Raw genomic sequence first — 18,524 nt, 5'->3', positions numbered from 1 at the left:
GCATTATAACATTCAAACTATAATAATGTTATAATGAGAATATAACGAGAATATGCTCATCATTAACACCTGGTCTCACCACCTCTCCCCCTCATACTGTTCCTCCCTCCCTCTTCATGTCCACTCAAATACCCTCACTAACACACATCAGTCAGTATCTTTCAGAAGACTATGGTTCTCACCGCCCCTGACGGAGACAGAGGGTGTTTCTCAATATGCATACTACCGTACTCCACACTCTCCTGCTTCGAGTGCATTCTCCGACAACGTTCTCTTGAGTACAATCTTGTGAGGGCGAGAGTGTGGAGAATGCATAAAACATTACATTTGAGAAGCACTCCCCCTACTGTATTATCCCACGCTTCACCTCCCCATTCACTGAACCTTCTTCCAGCCAGGACAATGGCAACAATAGACGATACAAGATATACACAAAGTAACCGTTTTACTTCATAACTATCAGCTAGCTATATGTGAATCATAATAATGTAACTAACCAGATAGTTTAAGAGGCAAAAATGACCTAAAACTAATAATATGCAAGACAGATGTTAATTCTTCGTGGGTAGCTAGCTAACAATTATTTGTGGCTATCTGGCTAGCACAAGTAGTAGCTAGTCAGTTAGCCCTATTGACTTATTATGGGCTTGCGATCTACAGTACGTAGGCAGGTAAACATGCCAAAATTAACAGCATGTATTTATTTACGTATCAAGATAACATTTTGTAGTCAGGCAACATATGAGATGTGAATAGGCAACATTTCATTACCAAGTCGGAGTGCATTTTCTCTCGCTTCCGCTCAAATAATGGCCGCCATTGATTTCAACAAATTTTGCATCCTTTTTTAAGTGGTTGTGTCATATTTCTTTGCATACTTTCTGTTGAAGCTTGTGCATCGATGCATGCTTCAAAATATGTACAAACGGAGTACGCATCCGAGAAGTGCCCTCCATGCTCCGTTTCACATACTTTGATTTGGACTCATACTCCGACCCTCCCGTGCTCCAATTTGCGTGCTTGTAGCATGGTAGTATGCATTTTGAGACATACACAGAGAGAAATGAAGAAGACTATGGTACCAGAGAGAGAGAGACTGAAGATAGACAGACCGGGAAAGAGAGAGAGGTGAGGAAGACTGTGGTACGAGAGAGAGAGACTGAAGATGAAGAGTACACACTTCCCTGGACAGTGAGACAGACTGAAAAGGCCTGAAAATTTGGGAAGAGGCAGAGAGAAGGAGAGAAAGAGAGGTGAGGAAGACAATGGTATTTAATGAAGATGAGAGAGAGATGAAGATGAGGAAGACTACTCACTGCCCCAGACAGGGATGTTCTTGCTCTCGGTCTTCATGACGATAGAGGCCATGGTCATGGTGATTGGGATGGCGTCGAAGTAAGACGAGTGAGGGGCCAGGGTGAGGATGGGCGCCTGCGAGGGCGGGGCCGGTTCCCCTTTCACCGTCACCCAATGGAACCCTCCACAGAACCACATGGCACGCATGATCACCTTCAGGGCTATGTCACAGATTCTGTAGGAGAGAGAGACTGGTTGAGGGTGTGTGTGTTTATTTTCTATTTAACCTTTATTTATACAGGTAAGTAAATGAAGACTTGTTTGCAATTACGTCCTGTTGTGTGTGTGTGTGTGTTTGCCCTGACACAATGACAATCGTATCCAAACCTTCTACAAATATTCCACAAGTGGTTGTGATGTCATTATCAGGTGTGTCATTCATTTTATACACTGAGTGTACAAAACATTAGAAACACCTTCCTAATACTGAGTTGCACCCCCTTTTGCCCTCAGAACAGCCTCAATTCGTTGGGGTATGAATACAAGGTGTCAAAGGCGTTCCACATGGATGCTGGCCCATGTTGACTCCAATGCTTGCCACAGTTCTGTCAAGTTGGCCGGATGTCCTTTGGGTGGTGGACCATTCTTGATATACACGGGAAACTGTTGAGCATGAAAATGCCAGCAGCATTGCAGTTCTTGACACACTCAAACTGGTGCGTCTGGCACCTACTACCCATACCCCGTTCAAAAGGCACTTAAATCTTTTGTCTAGCCCATTCACCCTCTGAATGGCATACATAAACAATCCATGTCTCAAGGCTCAACAATCCTTCTTTAACCTGTCTCCTCCCCTTCATCTACACTGATTGAAGTGGATTTAACAGGTGACATCAATAAGGGATCATAGCTTTCACCTGGATTCACCTGGTCAGTCTCATGGAAAGAGCAGGTGTTCCTAATGTTTTTCTGTCACTCGCTCACTCACATACTGACACGCGTACCTCCTCCACCAGGTCTCTGTCTCCACAGCCAGTTCAGATCGTCCCAGAGAGGCAGCGAAGGCAAAGGGCCAGGCCATCAGCATGAGGAGCACAGCAAAGAACAACCGCACTGGGAACACTGTCACCGTCATCACACCGATCTGAGAGAGGGGGGAAGAGAGAGAGGGGGGAGGAGAGAGAGAGAAACTAAAGCAAATGGTCAATATCAGAACGAGCAATGTCAGAGTCCGGAATATATATATATAAATACATATAATGGTGTGTATAGATAGGCTGTGGAGACATTCGGAAAGTTTTCAGACCCCTTGACTTTTTCCACATTTTGTTACATTACAGCCTTATTCTAAAATTGATTCAATTGTTGTTGTTTTCCCTCATCAATGTACACACAATACCCCATAATGACAAAGCAAAAACTGGTTTTTAGAAATGTTTACTAATATAAAAAAATGAAATATAACATTTACATAAGTATTCAGACCCTTTACTCAGTACTTTGTTGTAGCACCTTTGGCAGCGATTACAGACTTGATTCTTCTTGGGTATGACGCTACAAGCTTGGCACACCTGTATTTGGGGAGTTTCTCCCATTCTTCTCTGCAGATCCTCTCAAGTTCTGTCAGGTTGGATGGGGAGCGTTGCTGCACAGCTATTTTCAGGTCTTTCCAGAGATGTTTGATCGTGTTCAAGTCCGGGCTCTGGTTGGGCCACTCAAGGTCATTCAGAGACTTGTCCCGAAGCCACTCCTGCATTGTCTTGGCTGTGTGCGTAGGGTCGTTGTCATGCTGGAAGGTGAACCTTCCTTAGCGCTCTGGAGCAGGTTTTCATCAAGGATCTCTTTATACTTTGCTCCGTTCATCTTTCCCTCAATCCTGACTACTCTCCCAGTCCTTGCTGCTGAAAAACATCCCCACAGCATGGTGCTGCCACCACCATGCTTCACCGTAGGCCAGGTTTCCTCCAGATGTGACGCTTGGCATTCAGGCCAAAGAGTTCAATCTTGATTTCATCAGACCAGAGAATCTTGTTTCTCATGGTCTGAGAGTCCTTTAGGTGGCTTTTTGCAAACTCCAAGCGGGCTGTCATGTGCCTTTTACTGAAGAGTGGCTTCCATCTGGCCACTCTACCATAATGGCCTGATTGGTGGAGTGCTGCAGAGATGGTTGCCCTTCTGGAAGGTTCTCCCATCTCCACAGAGGAACTCAGGAGCTCTGTCAGTGACCATCGGGTTCTTGGTCACCTCCCTGACCAAGGCCCTTCTCCCCCGATTGCTCACTTTGGCCAGGTAGCTAGCTCTAGGAAGAGTCTTAGTGGTTCCAAATTACCTCCATTTAAGAATGATGGAGGCCACTGTGTTCTTGGGGACCTTCAATCCTGCAGAATTGTTTTGCTACCCTTCCCCAGACCTGTGCCTCGACACAATCCTGTCTCGGAGCTCTATGGACAATTCCTTTGACCTCAAGGCTTGGTTTTTGCTCTGACATGCACTGTCAACTGTGGGACCTTATATAGACAGGTGTGTGCATTTCCAAATCATGTCCAATCAATTGAATTTACCACAGGTGGACTCCAATCAAGTTGTAGAAACATCTCAAGGATGATCAATGGAAACAGGATGCACCTAAGCTCAATTTCGAGTCTCATAGCAAAGGGTCTGAATACTTATGTAAAGAAACATTTCTAAACACCTGTTTTCGCTTTGTCATTATGGGGTATTGTGTGTAGATTGGTGAGGAAGAAAATAATTGAATCAATTTTAGAATAAGGCTGTAACATAACAAAATGTGGAAAAAGGGAAGGGGTCTGAATAATTTCCGAATGCACTGCATGAATAGGAAAGGTATGTACAGCAGTAGTTATATAGGATAAGCCTTAACTAGAAAACAGTATATACACAGAAGTGGGTAAAACAGTATGTAAACATTATTAAAGTATGTTTTCTCCAGAGTGATCAGTGCTGGTCTACAGATGAGCAGTCTGAGGATGTAGAAGAGGGGAGAGAGCTAGTAAATTAGATTGACCCATCAGGAATGGCTCTATTGAAGTAGAGACTCAGGCTTGCCTCTAACCATCAACCATCCAGCAATGACAGACATACAGCTAGTCATCCCTCCTAGCTTCTCCTTGTTTACTCTATACTCCTTACGTTAGCGCGATCACATGGTCGATGCATACATTAGCTCATACAGAACAAAAAAGTTAATTAAGGTCAAAGGTCGAAGCATCATCTGAGATCAAAGCTGATAACTATTGACCCGTCATGCCCTTTGCCCTTGCAGGGAATATGGTTATCTTGTGTGTGTGTCAGGATCATGCCATCATTCCTAATAACTCCTAATAACAGGGTCACAATGTCACAGCCAACACTGTCATTTCAGATCCCATTCCCCATCCTCTATTCCTCTCCCTGGTGCTCTCTCCATCTCTAGAGACCTCTTAAATTGCCCTCTTATCTCTCTTCCCTCGCCTACTGTGTGTTACAGTAGTGTGTTGTTGTTCTCGATACTGTACATCTTTATCTCTCTATTGCTTTCTCTATAAATATATTTCCCTCTCTCTCTCCATCTCTATCTCCCTTCATTACAATGATGTGGTCTCCTTTCCTCTCCCAGGGGACTCGTATTCCTTCTCTTCTCCTTCCACTCTCCGCTTTAATTTCTCCCTCCATCGATCTGTGTGAGCCCCAGGTGCAGACAGCATGTCCAGCTAAATAAATAAACACTAATAGGGTTGGTTTATGACACTCACCCCTCCCCAAATCACCTAATGGACCCATCCTGACCACCCACAACCACCACCACCCCCCCTCTGTAATGGACTCATCCAAACAGCATACTAACACACACATCTAGCAGCCCTTCTACTGAGGTTACAATCCTGTTACAACAGACTAAAATGTGACCAGAATTATGACTATCAGTCTCTCCTGTAGAGTCAGTGTTTCACCTATTTTCATTTAGCAGCGGTGCACCGTTCCCGCCATAAAAAAAAAAAAAAAAAAAAAAAAAAACATCTGACAAGCTACTTTTAAGATCAGAGTGACAAGTTACAACAAGGTACATATGTTCCTCAGATTCTCATCAGATTGTCAGAGAAACCTCCATGATAACTAGCTAGCTTGTAATTATGGAAGTGTAGCCAATCCTATTAATAGATGTATGTAATAATTGTTAGCTAACGTTACGCAGTTTTTGGGGGTTAATATAGAATTGGCTGGTGATGTCATTAAGATCAAGAGATAAAAATGTAACTGTCCTCGATTTTCAGATGAGTTTCAATAGGAAGAGAACATAATTTCAACTCACACACCCTTCATTTCTGCTCATTTCAAAGGTTAGGGAAAGGAGCGAATGGTTGTGTTTTAAAACTGGCACTCTTGTGAGCTGGTCTCCATGTTTGTTGTGAGGGAGGATTCAGGGAGTTAATTTTTTATTAATTTTTTATTTAACCTTTATTTAACCAGGTAAGCCAGTTGAGAACAAGTTCTCATTTACAACTGCGACCTGGCCAAGATAAAGCATAGTAGTGCGATAAAAACAACAACACAGAGTTACATATGGGGTAAAAAACATAAAGTCAAAAAATACAACAGAAAATATATATACAGTGTGTGCAAATGTAGCAAGTTATGGAGGTAAGGCAATAAATAGGCTATAGTGCAAAATAATTACAATTAGTATTAACACTGGAATGCTAGATGTGCAAGAGATTATGTGCAAATAGAGATACTGGGGTGCAAAAGAGCAAAATAAATAACAATATAGGGATGAGGTAGTTGGGTGGGCTAATTTCAGATGGGCTGTGTACAGGTGCAGTGATCGGTAAGGTGCTCTGACAACTGATGCTTAAAGTTAGTGAGGGAGATAAGAGTCTCCAGCTTCAGAGATTTTTGCAATTCGTTCCAGTCATTGGCAGCAGAGAACTGGAAGGAATGGCGGCCAAAGGAGGTGTTGGCTTTGGGAATGACCAGTGAGATATACCTGCTGGAGCACAGACTACGGGTGGGTGCTGCTATGGTGACCAATGAGCTAAGATAAGGCGGGGATTTACCTAGCAGTGATTTATAGATGGCCTGGAGCCAGTGGGTTTGACGACGAACATGTAGTGAGGACCAGCCAACAAGAGCGTACAGGTCACAGTGGTGGGTAGTGTATGGGGCTTTGGAGACAAAACGGATGGCACTGTGATAGACTACATCCAATTTGCTGAGTAGAGTGTTGGAGGCTATTTTGTAAATGACATAAGAAGGAAAGCTTTGTGGTGTGAAATATTCAGGAGGAGACTCAGTGGTGTATATGTGAGAGAGGAGGCATGCAAGAGAGAGATGCACGCCTTTTGTTTCCCTAAATGCATGTCACACACACGAACATGCAGACACACACTTCCTCCCATCCTCCAGGGTTGGCAAGTGCCATTAGGGGCAGGATCTCCACCCTCTGTTAGCCGGTAACCGGCTTTTGGGCAATTTTTGTTGAAAAGCAGATAAATAAAATTGGCACCGCCAATTGTCTGGGAGAAGAAAAAAGATCCTATTGCGAAATAATGCTTTTTAGCCTATTCATTTATGAAAATACCAGTTGATGCAAATACATTTGACCCCTCATGCTTATTGGTCTACGGGTTCATTTGCATAATTTTGTGGAATTAAATTGGGAGTGGTATATTTGTTATGCATCTTATTTATCACATGCACAGCATACCAATACAGAGCCATTTAGCAGAAAATCTGTCGGACAGCGCTTTTATAAGCCCAATCATTGCGCAACAATTCTAAATGCAATCATGTGTTGAGAACAGTTTTTTAGGCCATGATTAAAAATAGATAATATTTGTATTTCTCAACTGGTAATTGAATCGTGCTTCCCATTCCCCATTCAAATGCATAGGCAACAACAGAAGGCAGGCTACATCTGCGAGTCACACAACACTTTGCAATGAGCTTGAGAAAGTACACATTTTGAAAACATATAGCTGCTTAATTGTTTAAAAGTAGCCTACGCAAAATCTGACCATATCCGCGGAGGCAATTATTTTACACAGACTTCCATATGCATTTGAAATCAGTAGCTTATTTCTCTCATGTTCTATTGGTTTTCAACTTTCTTTCATTGTCGGATAGCCAAATACACATTCGCGCTTAGCCTACTGCCTTGTGCGCTGATAATGTTAAGAAATAATAGTTTATCAACATTTTAAGGTAAACGTTCTGATCGGTTGCATCAGTGTTGTTTATGTAGCCTAGGCATACTGGTTGGATGAATTCGGGATCTATCGTCCCACAACTCCTCATCCAGTTTAGATGGATGTCATATTATATTTGTGTCGCCCCTTCTCGTAGGCCTATTATACGGAAAACATCGTTTTTATTTATCTGTTTGTCAGTGTCAGCAAAGTAGACTACCCTGTAATTTGTCGTATTAAAAAAAGATTCTGCTAATGTCTCCAGTCATATAAAGTGTAGCAGAATTGCATGAAATGTGTTTTTCCCAAGCAAAGAAAGAAGAAACGTATCTGATATAGCCTATAGGCCAGGCCTCTACACTAAGCCTATAGCCCAGGCCTTTACACTACACACGCTCAGCCATGCATTGAACGGTATGTTTTGCGAACAGTGATTGAGTTATATTATTAGCCTATATTATGACTATTCAATCTACTCATCACATACTGTAAGTCTGCAAACGCAATGATGTATGGCATGCTTTATTATAAAGGTGCATTTTTATGGTCAAAATGTGCTTCCTCAAACTTGAAACTCACGCTCCGCCTATGCATAGGCTAGTGATTTTGCTGTTCATTACTCATCTTGTTGGCTGAGGAAAAGTAAATGTGGACAGTTATTCTAACATCTTCAAAGTGCACGGTAAGGATAAACGTCATTGCATCCTTGACTTGCATGTTCTCTTATGAATAATTACCATAATCTAAATATGATTTCTGACATTCTGAGCACCGTGGGTGGACGCCATAATCAGGTTACGCACCCAGTGCATATTGGTCCGGTAACATTTCTCAAATGTCCTGTAAATTAAAATGCTGCCGGTCAAACGGAAACCCTGTCGCACACACACTTACGGGGGTATCTCACCCCGCTACACACACGTAGGGGTCTACCCAGCAGGCAAGCATCTTCCTGCCCTCTAAAGGCGTCCTCATGCTTCTCTTCCGAAACAACATGCATATATTACGACAGAATTTTGTGACGTATTTGGTCTTTTAAAGCTGAGCTGTTGGTGCACACAACACTTTTTTCTCGAGGCAAGCCGAAGTTCGGTAGTCGAAGTGTACGCCCCTTCGTCTGTGATTGGTCAACAGTAGCGATTCTTCAATGAAGTGTTTGTTTTCATGCAATTTTTTAAAACTTGCGAAATACTGCACCAAACATCTTAGTTAGATGTAAAACTGCGCGACTAAGATCTCCTTGGCAAAAACGTCAAAATGAATGACAGATTTCTTGCGTTACCTTACACTGAACAAAAATATAAATGCAACATGTAAAGTGTTGGTACCATGTTTCATGAGTTGAAATTAAAGATCCCAGAAATGTTCCATACACAAAAAAAACTTAGCTCTCTAATTTTGGCCACAAATTTGTTTACATCCCTGTTAGTGAGTATTTCTCCTTTGCCAAGAAAATCCATCCCATCCACCTGACAGGCGGGGTATACCAAGAAACTTGATCCTTACACAGCTGCACCTTGTGCTGGGGACAATAAAAGTTTTGTCACACAACACAATGCCACAGATGTCTCAAGTTGAGGGAGCGTGCAATTAGCATGCTGACTGCAGGAATGTCCACCAGAGCTGTTGGCAGAGAATTCAATGTTCATTTCTCTACCATAAGCCGCCTCCAACATCGTTTTAGATAATTTCACAGTACGTCCAACCGGCCTCACAACCGCAGACCACGTGTAACCACACCAGCCCAGGACCTCCACATCCGGCTTCTTCACCTGAGACCAGCCACACGGAAACCGAAGAATTTCTGCACAAACTGTCAGAAACCGTCTCAGGGAAGCTAATCTGCATGCTCGTCGTCCTCACCACGGTCTTGACCTGACTGCAGTTCGGCTTCATAACCGACTTCAGTGAGTAAATTCTCACCTTAGATGGCCACTGGCACGCTGGAGAAGTGTGCTCTTCATGGATGAAACCTGATTTCAACTGTACTGGACAGATGGCGTCATGTGGTCGAGCGGTTTGCTGATGTCAACGTTGTGAACAGAGTGCCCCAAGGTGGCGGTGGGGTTATGGTATGGGCAGGCATAATCTACGGACAACAAACACAATTGCATTTTATCGATGGCAATTTTAATGCCATTCATCCGCAGCCATCACTTCATGTTTCAGCATGATAATGAACGGCCCCATGTCGCAAGGATCTGTACATAATTCCTGGAAGCTGAAAATGTCCCAGTTCTTCCATGGCCTGCATACTCACCAGACATGTCACCCATTGAGCATGTTTTGGATGCTCTGGATCAACGTGTACGACAGCGTGTTCCAGTTCCCGCCAATATCCAGCAACTTCACACAGCCATTGAAGAGGAGTGGGACAACATTCCACAGGCCACAATCAACAGCCTAATCAACTCTATGCGAAGGAGATGTGTCGCGCTGCAAATGGTGGTCACACCAGATACTGACTGGTTCTGATCCACGCCCCTAACTTTTTTAAAAAAGGTATCTGTGACCAACAGATGCATATCTGTATTCCCAGTCATGTGAAATCCAAAGATTAGGGCCTAATTAATTTATTTCAATTAAATGACTTCCTGTAACTCAATAAAATGTTTGAAATTGTTGCATGTTGCATTCATATGTTTGTTAAGTGTAGATTCATTCTGACTATTTTGAGGAAGTGTATACTGGATAGTGAGTCACAAACAGTACTATGTGTTCTACTAGGAGCAAACCGAACCTAGTGTGCAGACGCCTTAACACCCCATCTGTCCCTCAGCACCAATCCACCCATCTGCTGCTGCTGCTGCTAGGGCCACACACACACAGGCGGACACACACACACACAGGCGGACACACACACACACACAGGCGGACACACACACCTGACATCAGAATGGTCTTTGCAATCTTGGTTTGTTGCCCTTCCTGGTTGTCAAATATAACAAAATATACCTCTCTTTCACCCACATACACCCTCTTCCACATCCCCCTCTCCTCTCCCTCTCCTCTCCCTCTCTTTCTTCCTTCCTGTCTGTCACCGATAGCCCCAATCCCTTGTTTTTCCTCCATCCCCTTCACTCCCTCCCTCTCTCTCTTTTCTATCCCTGTACTGTCACTGATAGCATGACCTTCTCTTCTTCCTCCACCCCTCTCCCTGCTTCCGGTCTATGAGGGATAGTCCCAGATCCCCCTCTGCTCGTGCCTGTCAGTATAATGAACCAACAGCTTGAAGTGCTTATTAGCTGAAGCTCCTGTTATTATTTAGTTGCATCATCAGTGCTGCCAGGGAGAAATGCAAACCAGAAGGACTTCAGCTCTGCAAGGGCTAACTAACCCTAACTAATGTCAACAAACACACAGACACACACACACAGGCTCCTCAAAGAATGCAGACTTTATCCATAGGCTAAATGGCAGACAGACAGAGACACTACAATACAGACCCCTCATCTGTTCAGTCAGTGAGTGATGTCTTCTTTACTAGGGATGTTTTGTTTTGTTAGTTCAGTGGGTTGGTTCATTGTGACGTTAATTCACTTGTGGTGTTTTTGTTGTTTTGCAAACTCCTCTTCCTCAAAACAGGCGGTCTGGGAGAGAGAGAGAGAGAGAGGCCTGAGGGAGGAATGTGCTTACATGTGTTGGCGTGACAGACACACACACACTCAAACGTGTCACCCAGTCATATGGCTCTGTTGCCAGCTGCGTGAAGGGAAGTAGTGTTATGTTCAGGCAGAGAGAGAGGCAGCTCTTAAATGAACCAGTGTGTGTGTGTGTGTCTACATAGAATGGAAAAACACACCTGGACACCTTCACAGTAAGAGCAGGTAGCAGGCTAGTGAGAACAAGACTGAGATAGTAAACTGTAGCATGGGTCTAACTCAACTAGCAACATTCACATCTCTGATTGGCCCAAGTGTGTGTGTGTGTGTGTGTGTGTGTGTACTTCAGCCCAAGTAACCACCAGCACCTTTTTCTGTCCAACTAGCCTAACTATTACTTAGATCTGAGTTTAACAATCATTTTGATTTAATCTTTGACAGAAACATGCAACGGCAATGCAATTGGATACACTGTGACGGTCTTCTAAGAAACACAATTTTAAAGGCCAACGTGCTCGTATTACAATAGAAAAGAAACACGCATTTCCAGAGGCTTGGCCTAGATCCAGAGACTGGAATAATTAGCACCAGATTCCAAAGCTAAATGCTGTTCCAAAATCTCAGTCCTTTCTGCTCACGTTCTTCCCCTTATCTCTCTCTGCAGTGTGTGTGTGTACATTGTGTGTACAGTGTGTGTGCATGTGCGTGTGCACGTGTGTGTGTGTGTGTGCAAAGCAAGCCTCCTGCTGCAGGAGTAAACTTGTTTGCTGTGTTTCTCTTCCATTGCTGGCACAAAATGTTCTGTGCCAAAATGGAGGCCAGTTTCCTGGACCCTGTTGGGAAGGGCTCTCCAACCCTGTTCCTGGAGAGCTACCGTCCTGTAGGTTTTCACTCCCTCTAATCTAGCGCACCTGATTCTAATAATTAGCTGGTTGATAAACTGAATCAGGTTAGTTATAACTGGGGTTGGAGTGAAAACGTACAGTGCCAGAGACGAAAAACAGCTTCGCTACATGCATGCTTGCAGCTTTACAGCCAAGAAAACGTCTTGTCTCTAGCTCAAACGGTTGAAAAAAATATGACTCATATTACCAGAGCTACCTTTTTTTCTTCCTGCGCGATTTCGATATAATTTCACAAACCATATCACGGGCCATTTTAAACTAATCCTGTGTCGCTAATTATTGGTTTGATAAACAACGTTGTTCAGTCATGTTACCTAGCTAGCTAACAACCTGGTAGATTTGATTGGCACAGGAAGAAAGGTCTGCTACTCATGTGCTTCAAAAAATAGGTTTCATATAGGCCTAATGTAAGCCTAAACTATCAAAAATCTCTTTCTTTCTGGGGGCCCTTACATCCTGTTTGGTGCCTAACGTTTCTAAAGTGGGAGCAGTGTGTATGTGTTTGTGGAAGAGAGAGTGGTGTGTGTGTTTGTTTATGAGAGAGGGAGACAGAGTGAGTGTGTGAGGGAGGGAGTGTGTGTGTCTGTGTGGTAACTGAAGAGTAAAGAATGTTTCATGCAGTTTTCCTGTATCGTATCGTTAGTAAAATGTTGGTATCATGACAACACTACAGGAGGGTAGCTCTCCAGGAACAGGGTTGGAGAGCCCTGCTGAACAGTATATGGCTGAGAGTGACTGGGACACACCCTGGTCCTGGGGCTGTGTGAGAGCCGAGAGGCCAAGGAAACAGAAACAGGACAAACCACATTTCCTGCACTTAAAGGAAGAACGCTAGCTGAGTATTGGTACACTTTTGAATGTTATTGTAATGAAAGTAAGTTATGTTTGGAAATAACAACGGGACAAGACACATTTCTCTCACTCCTCAGAATACTAACTTGCTACACACATTGGCTAGAATGTTACGGTCAGGGAATGGAACACTTGGTGCAAATAAGGAAGATAATTTGCTGAACGATGCCCTATTCTACAGCCGTTCTGTCCTTTGCAGCATGGTCTGATAGTGATAACTGCATGTCCAAGCCTCACCGCTGTGTGTAAAAGGCCAAACAGAGAGTATGGGGACAACTGTGTGTCTGTGTGGCCTTCTTCTTCTATCCCATGAGGACACAGGCTATTTTAAATTTAGGGGTTAAGTTTAGGGTTAGAATTTGGGTTAAGTTTAGGTGTTAGGGATTAAGGTTAGGGGAAATAGGATTTTGAATAGGAAAAAAATGTTGATCCCCACGAGGATATAATAACGTGTGTGTGTAATCAAATTGTTTTGGTCGCGTACACAGTTTAGCAGGTGTTATGGCAGATGCAGCGAAATGCTTATGTTTAATAACGTTAGTTCCTAATCAATGAGAGAGAGAAAGAATGTGTGTGTGACCCAGATCTATTCAAAAGCCACAGTAGGCAACCCTCCCTTGAACAGTGAACGCTGTCCAGTCATTTAGGACAACAGTTTTACAGTTGACAGCTATTATTGGACATGGAAATCCAATGCCAACGTTTGACATGCAAATGATGAGAATCAAGATCATCAATTCAATAGCTACAAAACGTTGGCTCTGGTATTTTGTCAATGAAAACTCTTCTTTATATGATTAATTCACCATAAAATTACAGCATATGTTTAGATTTGAGTTGAGTCCCTAAATGTAGCTTATGGTCGAGATATACCAATTATTCTAGCAACATGCAACAACAAGCTTGAAAGGCACGGAAAACTTGGTGGGCAGAGAAAATCAAGTACCTACTAGTCGCTAGCCTTATAGTAGCTACTGTAGCACATAGTATTGTTAACTGTCTAGCTAATAGGCAAAATAAAACATCAACAAATAATTTGAATGTTCATTAGATACGATGTCGTGAAAAGTTGAACGGTTGCTTACCCTGATTTTCTCCAAGGGAGTGAATCGTAACTCGTGAACGAAAGGATTTCTGAACGGGGGAGGCAAGTCCGACCCATCTCCATTCTCCGAGGAATGATGCTGCTTATTTGGCAACTTCATAACTGAAAACAAATAAACAAACACTTATCAGCTCGCAACGGTTTTTCTCTTCCACAATAAACAGGCAATGCTTCTTTGAAATCGACTATCTAGGCTCGCTACACAGTACGGATGGTGCTGATCTGTAGGCTCGAGGACCATCAATTCGTTCTCGTCCGTGAGTGAGATGACGTATGTGTTGTGAACAACATTAGCATGAGCAACAATACTGGAATCGGTGGTTTGCCTTCAAAATAAAAGTTCCCCATTGAAACTGATTAAATGGATAAAAATAGTGGAATCATGCCACAGTTGGACTAGATACTGCTAAACAAGTTTGGAATGTTGTTACCCAGCAAACAATGACCTGTCGGTCCGCCAGCGTTTTTTGGGTGGCACACCGTCAGCGGCTTGCCGCGGTCGGGACTCCGGAGGCAGACCATGCCGAAGCCGATAGTCGGCAATCGCTCATCCGTCCACTAGCGTTTCTTGAGCGGCAAGCCGGTATGCTAGGGGGAGGTCTGACCTTCAGTGGAGGAACTTCGGCCATGTCGATATGCGGACCCCGTGCGTGCGACCTGCTGTAACACCTTCTCATAAATTGAATAAGTACTGCTACTATTGCTGAAAACAATATGTATATATATTTTTATATAAACCACACTGATTTGACAAGAATTGAACTGTCCCATTCAGCTTTGTCTGGAAAATGCCCATTATAAAGTTCCACATTTTGTAATCGCATAATGCATTTCAATGTAATAGCAAGTTCCACTACTTTTATGTGTGTTCTTATAAGTAGATAGCTTGCATACTTTCACTTTTAAGTAACCTATTCACTAATCTTGGGCATTATGAAGGAGAGTTTTAGTGAATATAGAACAAAAATGACAGGAAATGCATCTTCATTTTACAGCAATACACAAATTAAGATATGGTGTTAGGTATAGGTTAACAATAATACCTTTAACATGGTCTTGTGTAACAACCTTTAGCACAACACTGCAATGTAATGTATTTACATAGATGTTACAGACTTACAAACAGTGCAGGCTCTAGACTTAAGAGGCCCCTAGGTAACATTTTCTGTAAAGTCTTCCTTAGTTTTCAGTTTCCATTAAGAAATGTTATAATGTTCTAAACAAGTTTAGAGATAAACAAGATACATTTCTCTCCATCGTTGGTGGAATAACTTGATCAGAGATGATGAGTCAGTAAAATGTTCTAACTGAAGATTCATGCAAACCAGGGAATGCATTTAAACTGAATATGGATACAAACCACCCTACCTGTCTATGGGGATGTCATATTGAAGATGGACAGGAGGGTTTCATGTGTAATGTTGTGGGGCGCATGTGCTAGTGGAGCTTGAGGGTGAGTGATGTCATCAACATATTTCAGGAACCAGACATCAGAGAGAAGTCCTGTTGAAGAAATGCCACAATTAAAGATCTGTAGACTTTCATCACAATTATTGTTTTACATATAAATCATGCTACATTCTCATGTCACCCCGCTCCTCCGCACACTCCACTGGCTTCCAGTTGAGGCTCGCATCTACTACAAGACCATGGTGCTTGCCTACGGAGCTGTGAGGGGAACGGCACCTCCTTACCTTCAGGCTCTGATCAGACCCTACACCCAAATGAGGGCACTACGTTCATCCACCTCTGGCCTGCTAGCTCCCCCACCTCTACAGAAGCACAGTTCCCGCTCAGCCCAGTCAAAGCTAATTGATGTTCTGGCACCCCAATGGTGGAACAAGCTCCCCCACGACGCCAGGACAGCGGAGTCACTGACCACCTTCCGGAGACACTTGAAACCCTACCTGGAATACCTGGAATAGTATAAAGCAATCCTTCTACCCCCCCCCCCCCCCCCCCATAAAAAAATATTACATTATTGATTACAAATCTTATTTTTTTTCCTGAGCTGTCCTCTCCTGCCCTCCCCCACTGCAAGATATCTATCTCTAAAATAATTAAACCTAGTCGTCATACCTGAGCCTTGAGCCTGAGGAACAAGGTCAAGAATCCACAAAATCAAGCTAACACTAACCCTACACCCGATCAAAACACCCCATTAAATAGACCAAAAGGTTGTACCAATCATGCCATTCATATGGGGATATGTGGTACCACACAGCAGGTAAGGGGCGCCTTTTAATGGTGATTCGCAAACCACACAGAAGGTAATGGACGCCTTTTAATGGTGATTCATATATTTTTTAAATATATATATATATATATATATATATTTTTTTTTTTTACAATTAGATGTTACTATTGTGAAATGTTTGTGTAAACTAATCTAATTGAGTGCCCTTATTTGCTTTTTTGTTCACAGTACCTTGTTTGCTGTGGTTAATTTCCCGAACGAAGATGACAGTTTAGCTGTCATCTCAAAAACCTGGTGCACCAAGGACAAATGTTATTGGCCTCCATACAAGAGGAAGGCAGTGATGTCGCACGAACGGCCGGACATTGATACATGGGAGGTGTATTCAATTCAATTACTGAAGACAGAGTGAGTACTTTAACTGAATATTAAGATACTAAATGTGTCGTTTGCAGACATTTACCGATTAATTGATAAACTCCTCTTTCGTGATGTTTTCAGATTCATATGAGAAAGCCCATGAGTGCCTGGTTCGGGCAGAAAAAGGCTCAAGCCTGGAAACAGAGACAGAGTCTCACCAAAGAAAGAGAACGTAAGCTTTAGTGTTTGAAATAAGAATCTAAACACTACACTACTACTCTGAAAACGTCATGCTTGCTGTCATTCCCAGGCGAAATATTAAATTTGATCAGACCGACTGAGGAGTCTGACGCTGATCATAACCAGCACCCAAAGACCCCCAAATTCACCCAAAAAAGGGTTGATTCCACACACAAAAAAAGTAAATGCAATATTTCATTTTTTGTCAATGAATTGTCCATACAAAGTATAAGTCTAATTTTCACAACCTGCATTTCATTTGCACAATTTGCAACAGTATCTTCTAGACCCTTTTTGTCACTCTCTTCTGGGGGTAAGTATATCACATAACATTATGCTTAAGAACTAATAATGTTATAATGTGTTTTTTGAAGGAATGCTGAAATATTTTGGCTGTGAACTCAGATGTATAGGACAAATAACTATGCTTAACTTTGATCTGAACAGGTCCTCAGTCCTCTTTGTCACAGGGGCCAGCTGCTCACCAGTCTGAAGGTGCCTGATCTTGCCCATTATATTATCTGAGGTGTAAAGGGAGAAATGCTCTACAATATTGATATTTTCAAAAAAACAAACATACATCTTCTGTCAGCAAGTTACCACGGCTGTTTCACTATAATTATTGCTTTCATGCAACGATTATCAACACAAACCATTTGTTAGATTTAATTCAAAAAAATTTTTACAAGTAGGATATAGAAATAACTGAGGAATGTGAGAAAAAATGTAACATTAATTGAAAGTGTTCGTGACCTTTGCTAGCAAGTAGTCGAAAGCGAATCCATGCAATCAAAACGTTGTCCAACTAGGAAAGTTCACCGCTAGCTAGCCATGAACAAACTTGTCTTGTTCACTCCATGTGTTCACTCGTGAAACACGTCAGTTGACTTATTAAGATTGCATGTGCTTCACTCCTCCAAAAGTAGCTAACTTCCAAATCGCTTTTTTAGCGATAGTAATGCTAAACATAGGGCCAGTTGCAGTTTGTGGGACACATTGTTGAAAAGGGGGCTTCCCTTTACCCTTGCGAAAGTGGTTTCCCTTTGGGAATACTGGATACTTTTCGGGATACTTTTCCCCAGTTGCGATGAAGGCGCTACTTACTTTAACTGAAATTCTACATTTGTGTATTGTGCTTAATTTGCAACAGAATCATCAAGACCCTGTTCCCGTGCCTCTGTGAGTGTCACTGAGTAGGCTGACATCCCATTTCATGGACCCAAAATCCATAGATAAGGCTGAACAGAGCAATATAAGTATGCCCCCAATGCAAAACTAAAGTCTAATACATGCGTTCAACGGGGGGGACTTTTATTTCGAAGGCAAACCACCGATTCTACTATTGTTGTTCACAAGACACTGGTAGGAAGATGTGGGGCGGAGAAGGGAGGATGGCTAATTTGAGCATCCTGGGACTGCGCATGCGTATTAGCGAGCCCCTTTTTCTGACATCACTTTGGAAGGTGGAGGATCCTTTTAACATTTTTTTTTTTTTTTACAGTGGTGCCAGATATTCAGCACACATGCCACAGACACACAGCGATAACTGATATGTGTCGTTGAGATGTGCCAGATACCTTTGAGTGTGTGTGTACGAATATGTGTGTGAAGTTGAAGGGCTTCCTCTCTCATTTGATCCACCCATCAATTTGTTACTCAGTGCAGACTGGTCTCATTGACTAGACGTAACATAGTAAATATAAATCCAGGACACACTAATTAGTATAATATGTTATGTTTGGTATGGTTACATTTATTTATTTTTTATTTTATTTCACCTTT

General features: G+C 42.6%; 1 protein-coding gene across 5 annotated transcripts in view; it reads right to left on the bottom strand.

Moving 5' to 3' along the window:
• The window catches only part of LOC311131955 (lysophosphatidylcholine acyltransferase 1-like), a 29,662-nt gene extending 15,440 nt beyond the window's left edge, over positions 1 to 14,222 (bottom strand). The window contains exons 1-3 of one of the 5 annotated variants that reach the window (XR_014613476.1): positions 13,926 to 14,213; positions 2,301 to 2,440; positions 1,317 to 1,531 (exon numbers count right to left, since the gene is read on the bottom strand). Coding sequence is in view for 4 of the 5 variants with exons in the window: in XM_084165077.1 (XP_084021203.1) it covers positions 1,317 to 1,531; positions 2,301 to 2,486; positions 13,926 to 14,008 (484 nt within the window). In the remaining variant the exon portion in view is untranslated. Of the gene's footprint in view, positions 1 to 1,316; positions 1,532 to 2,284; positions 2,487 to 13,925 lie in introns of all 5 variants that reach the window. The other 4 variants (XM_084165079.1, XM_084165076.1, XM_084165078.1 and 1 more) reach the window with 4 other exon arrangements.
• Positions 14,223 to 18,524: the final 4,302 nt, after the last annotated feature.

This window comes from Coregonus lavaretus (assembly GCF_964263955.1).
Source record: "Coregonus lavaretus genome assembly, chromosome: 7".
Lineage (NCBI taxonomy): Eukaryota > Metazoa > Chordata > Actinopteri > Salmoniformes > Salmonidae > Coregonus > Coregonus lavaretus.
This window is presented reverse-complemented; position numbering and strand designations above follow the sequence as displayed.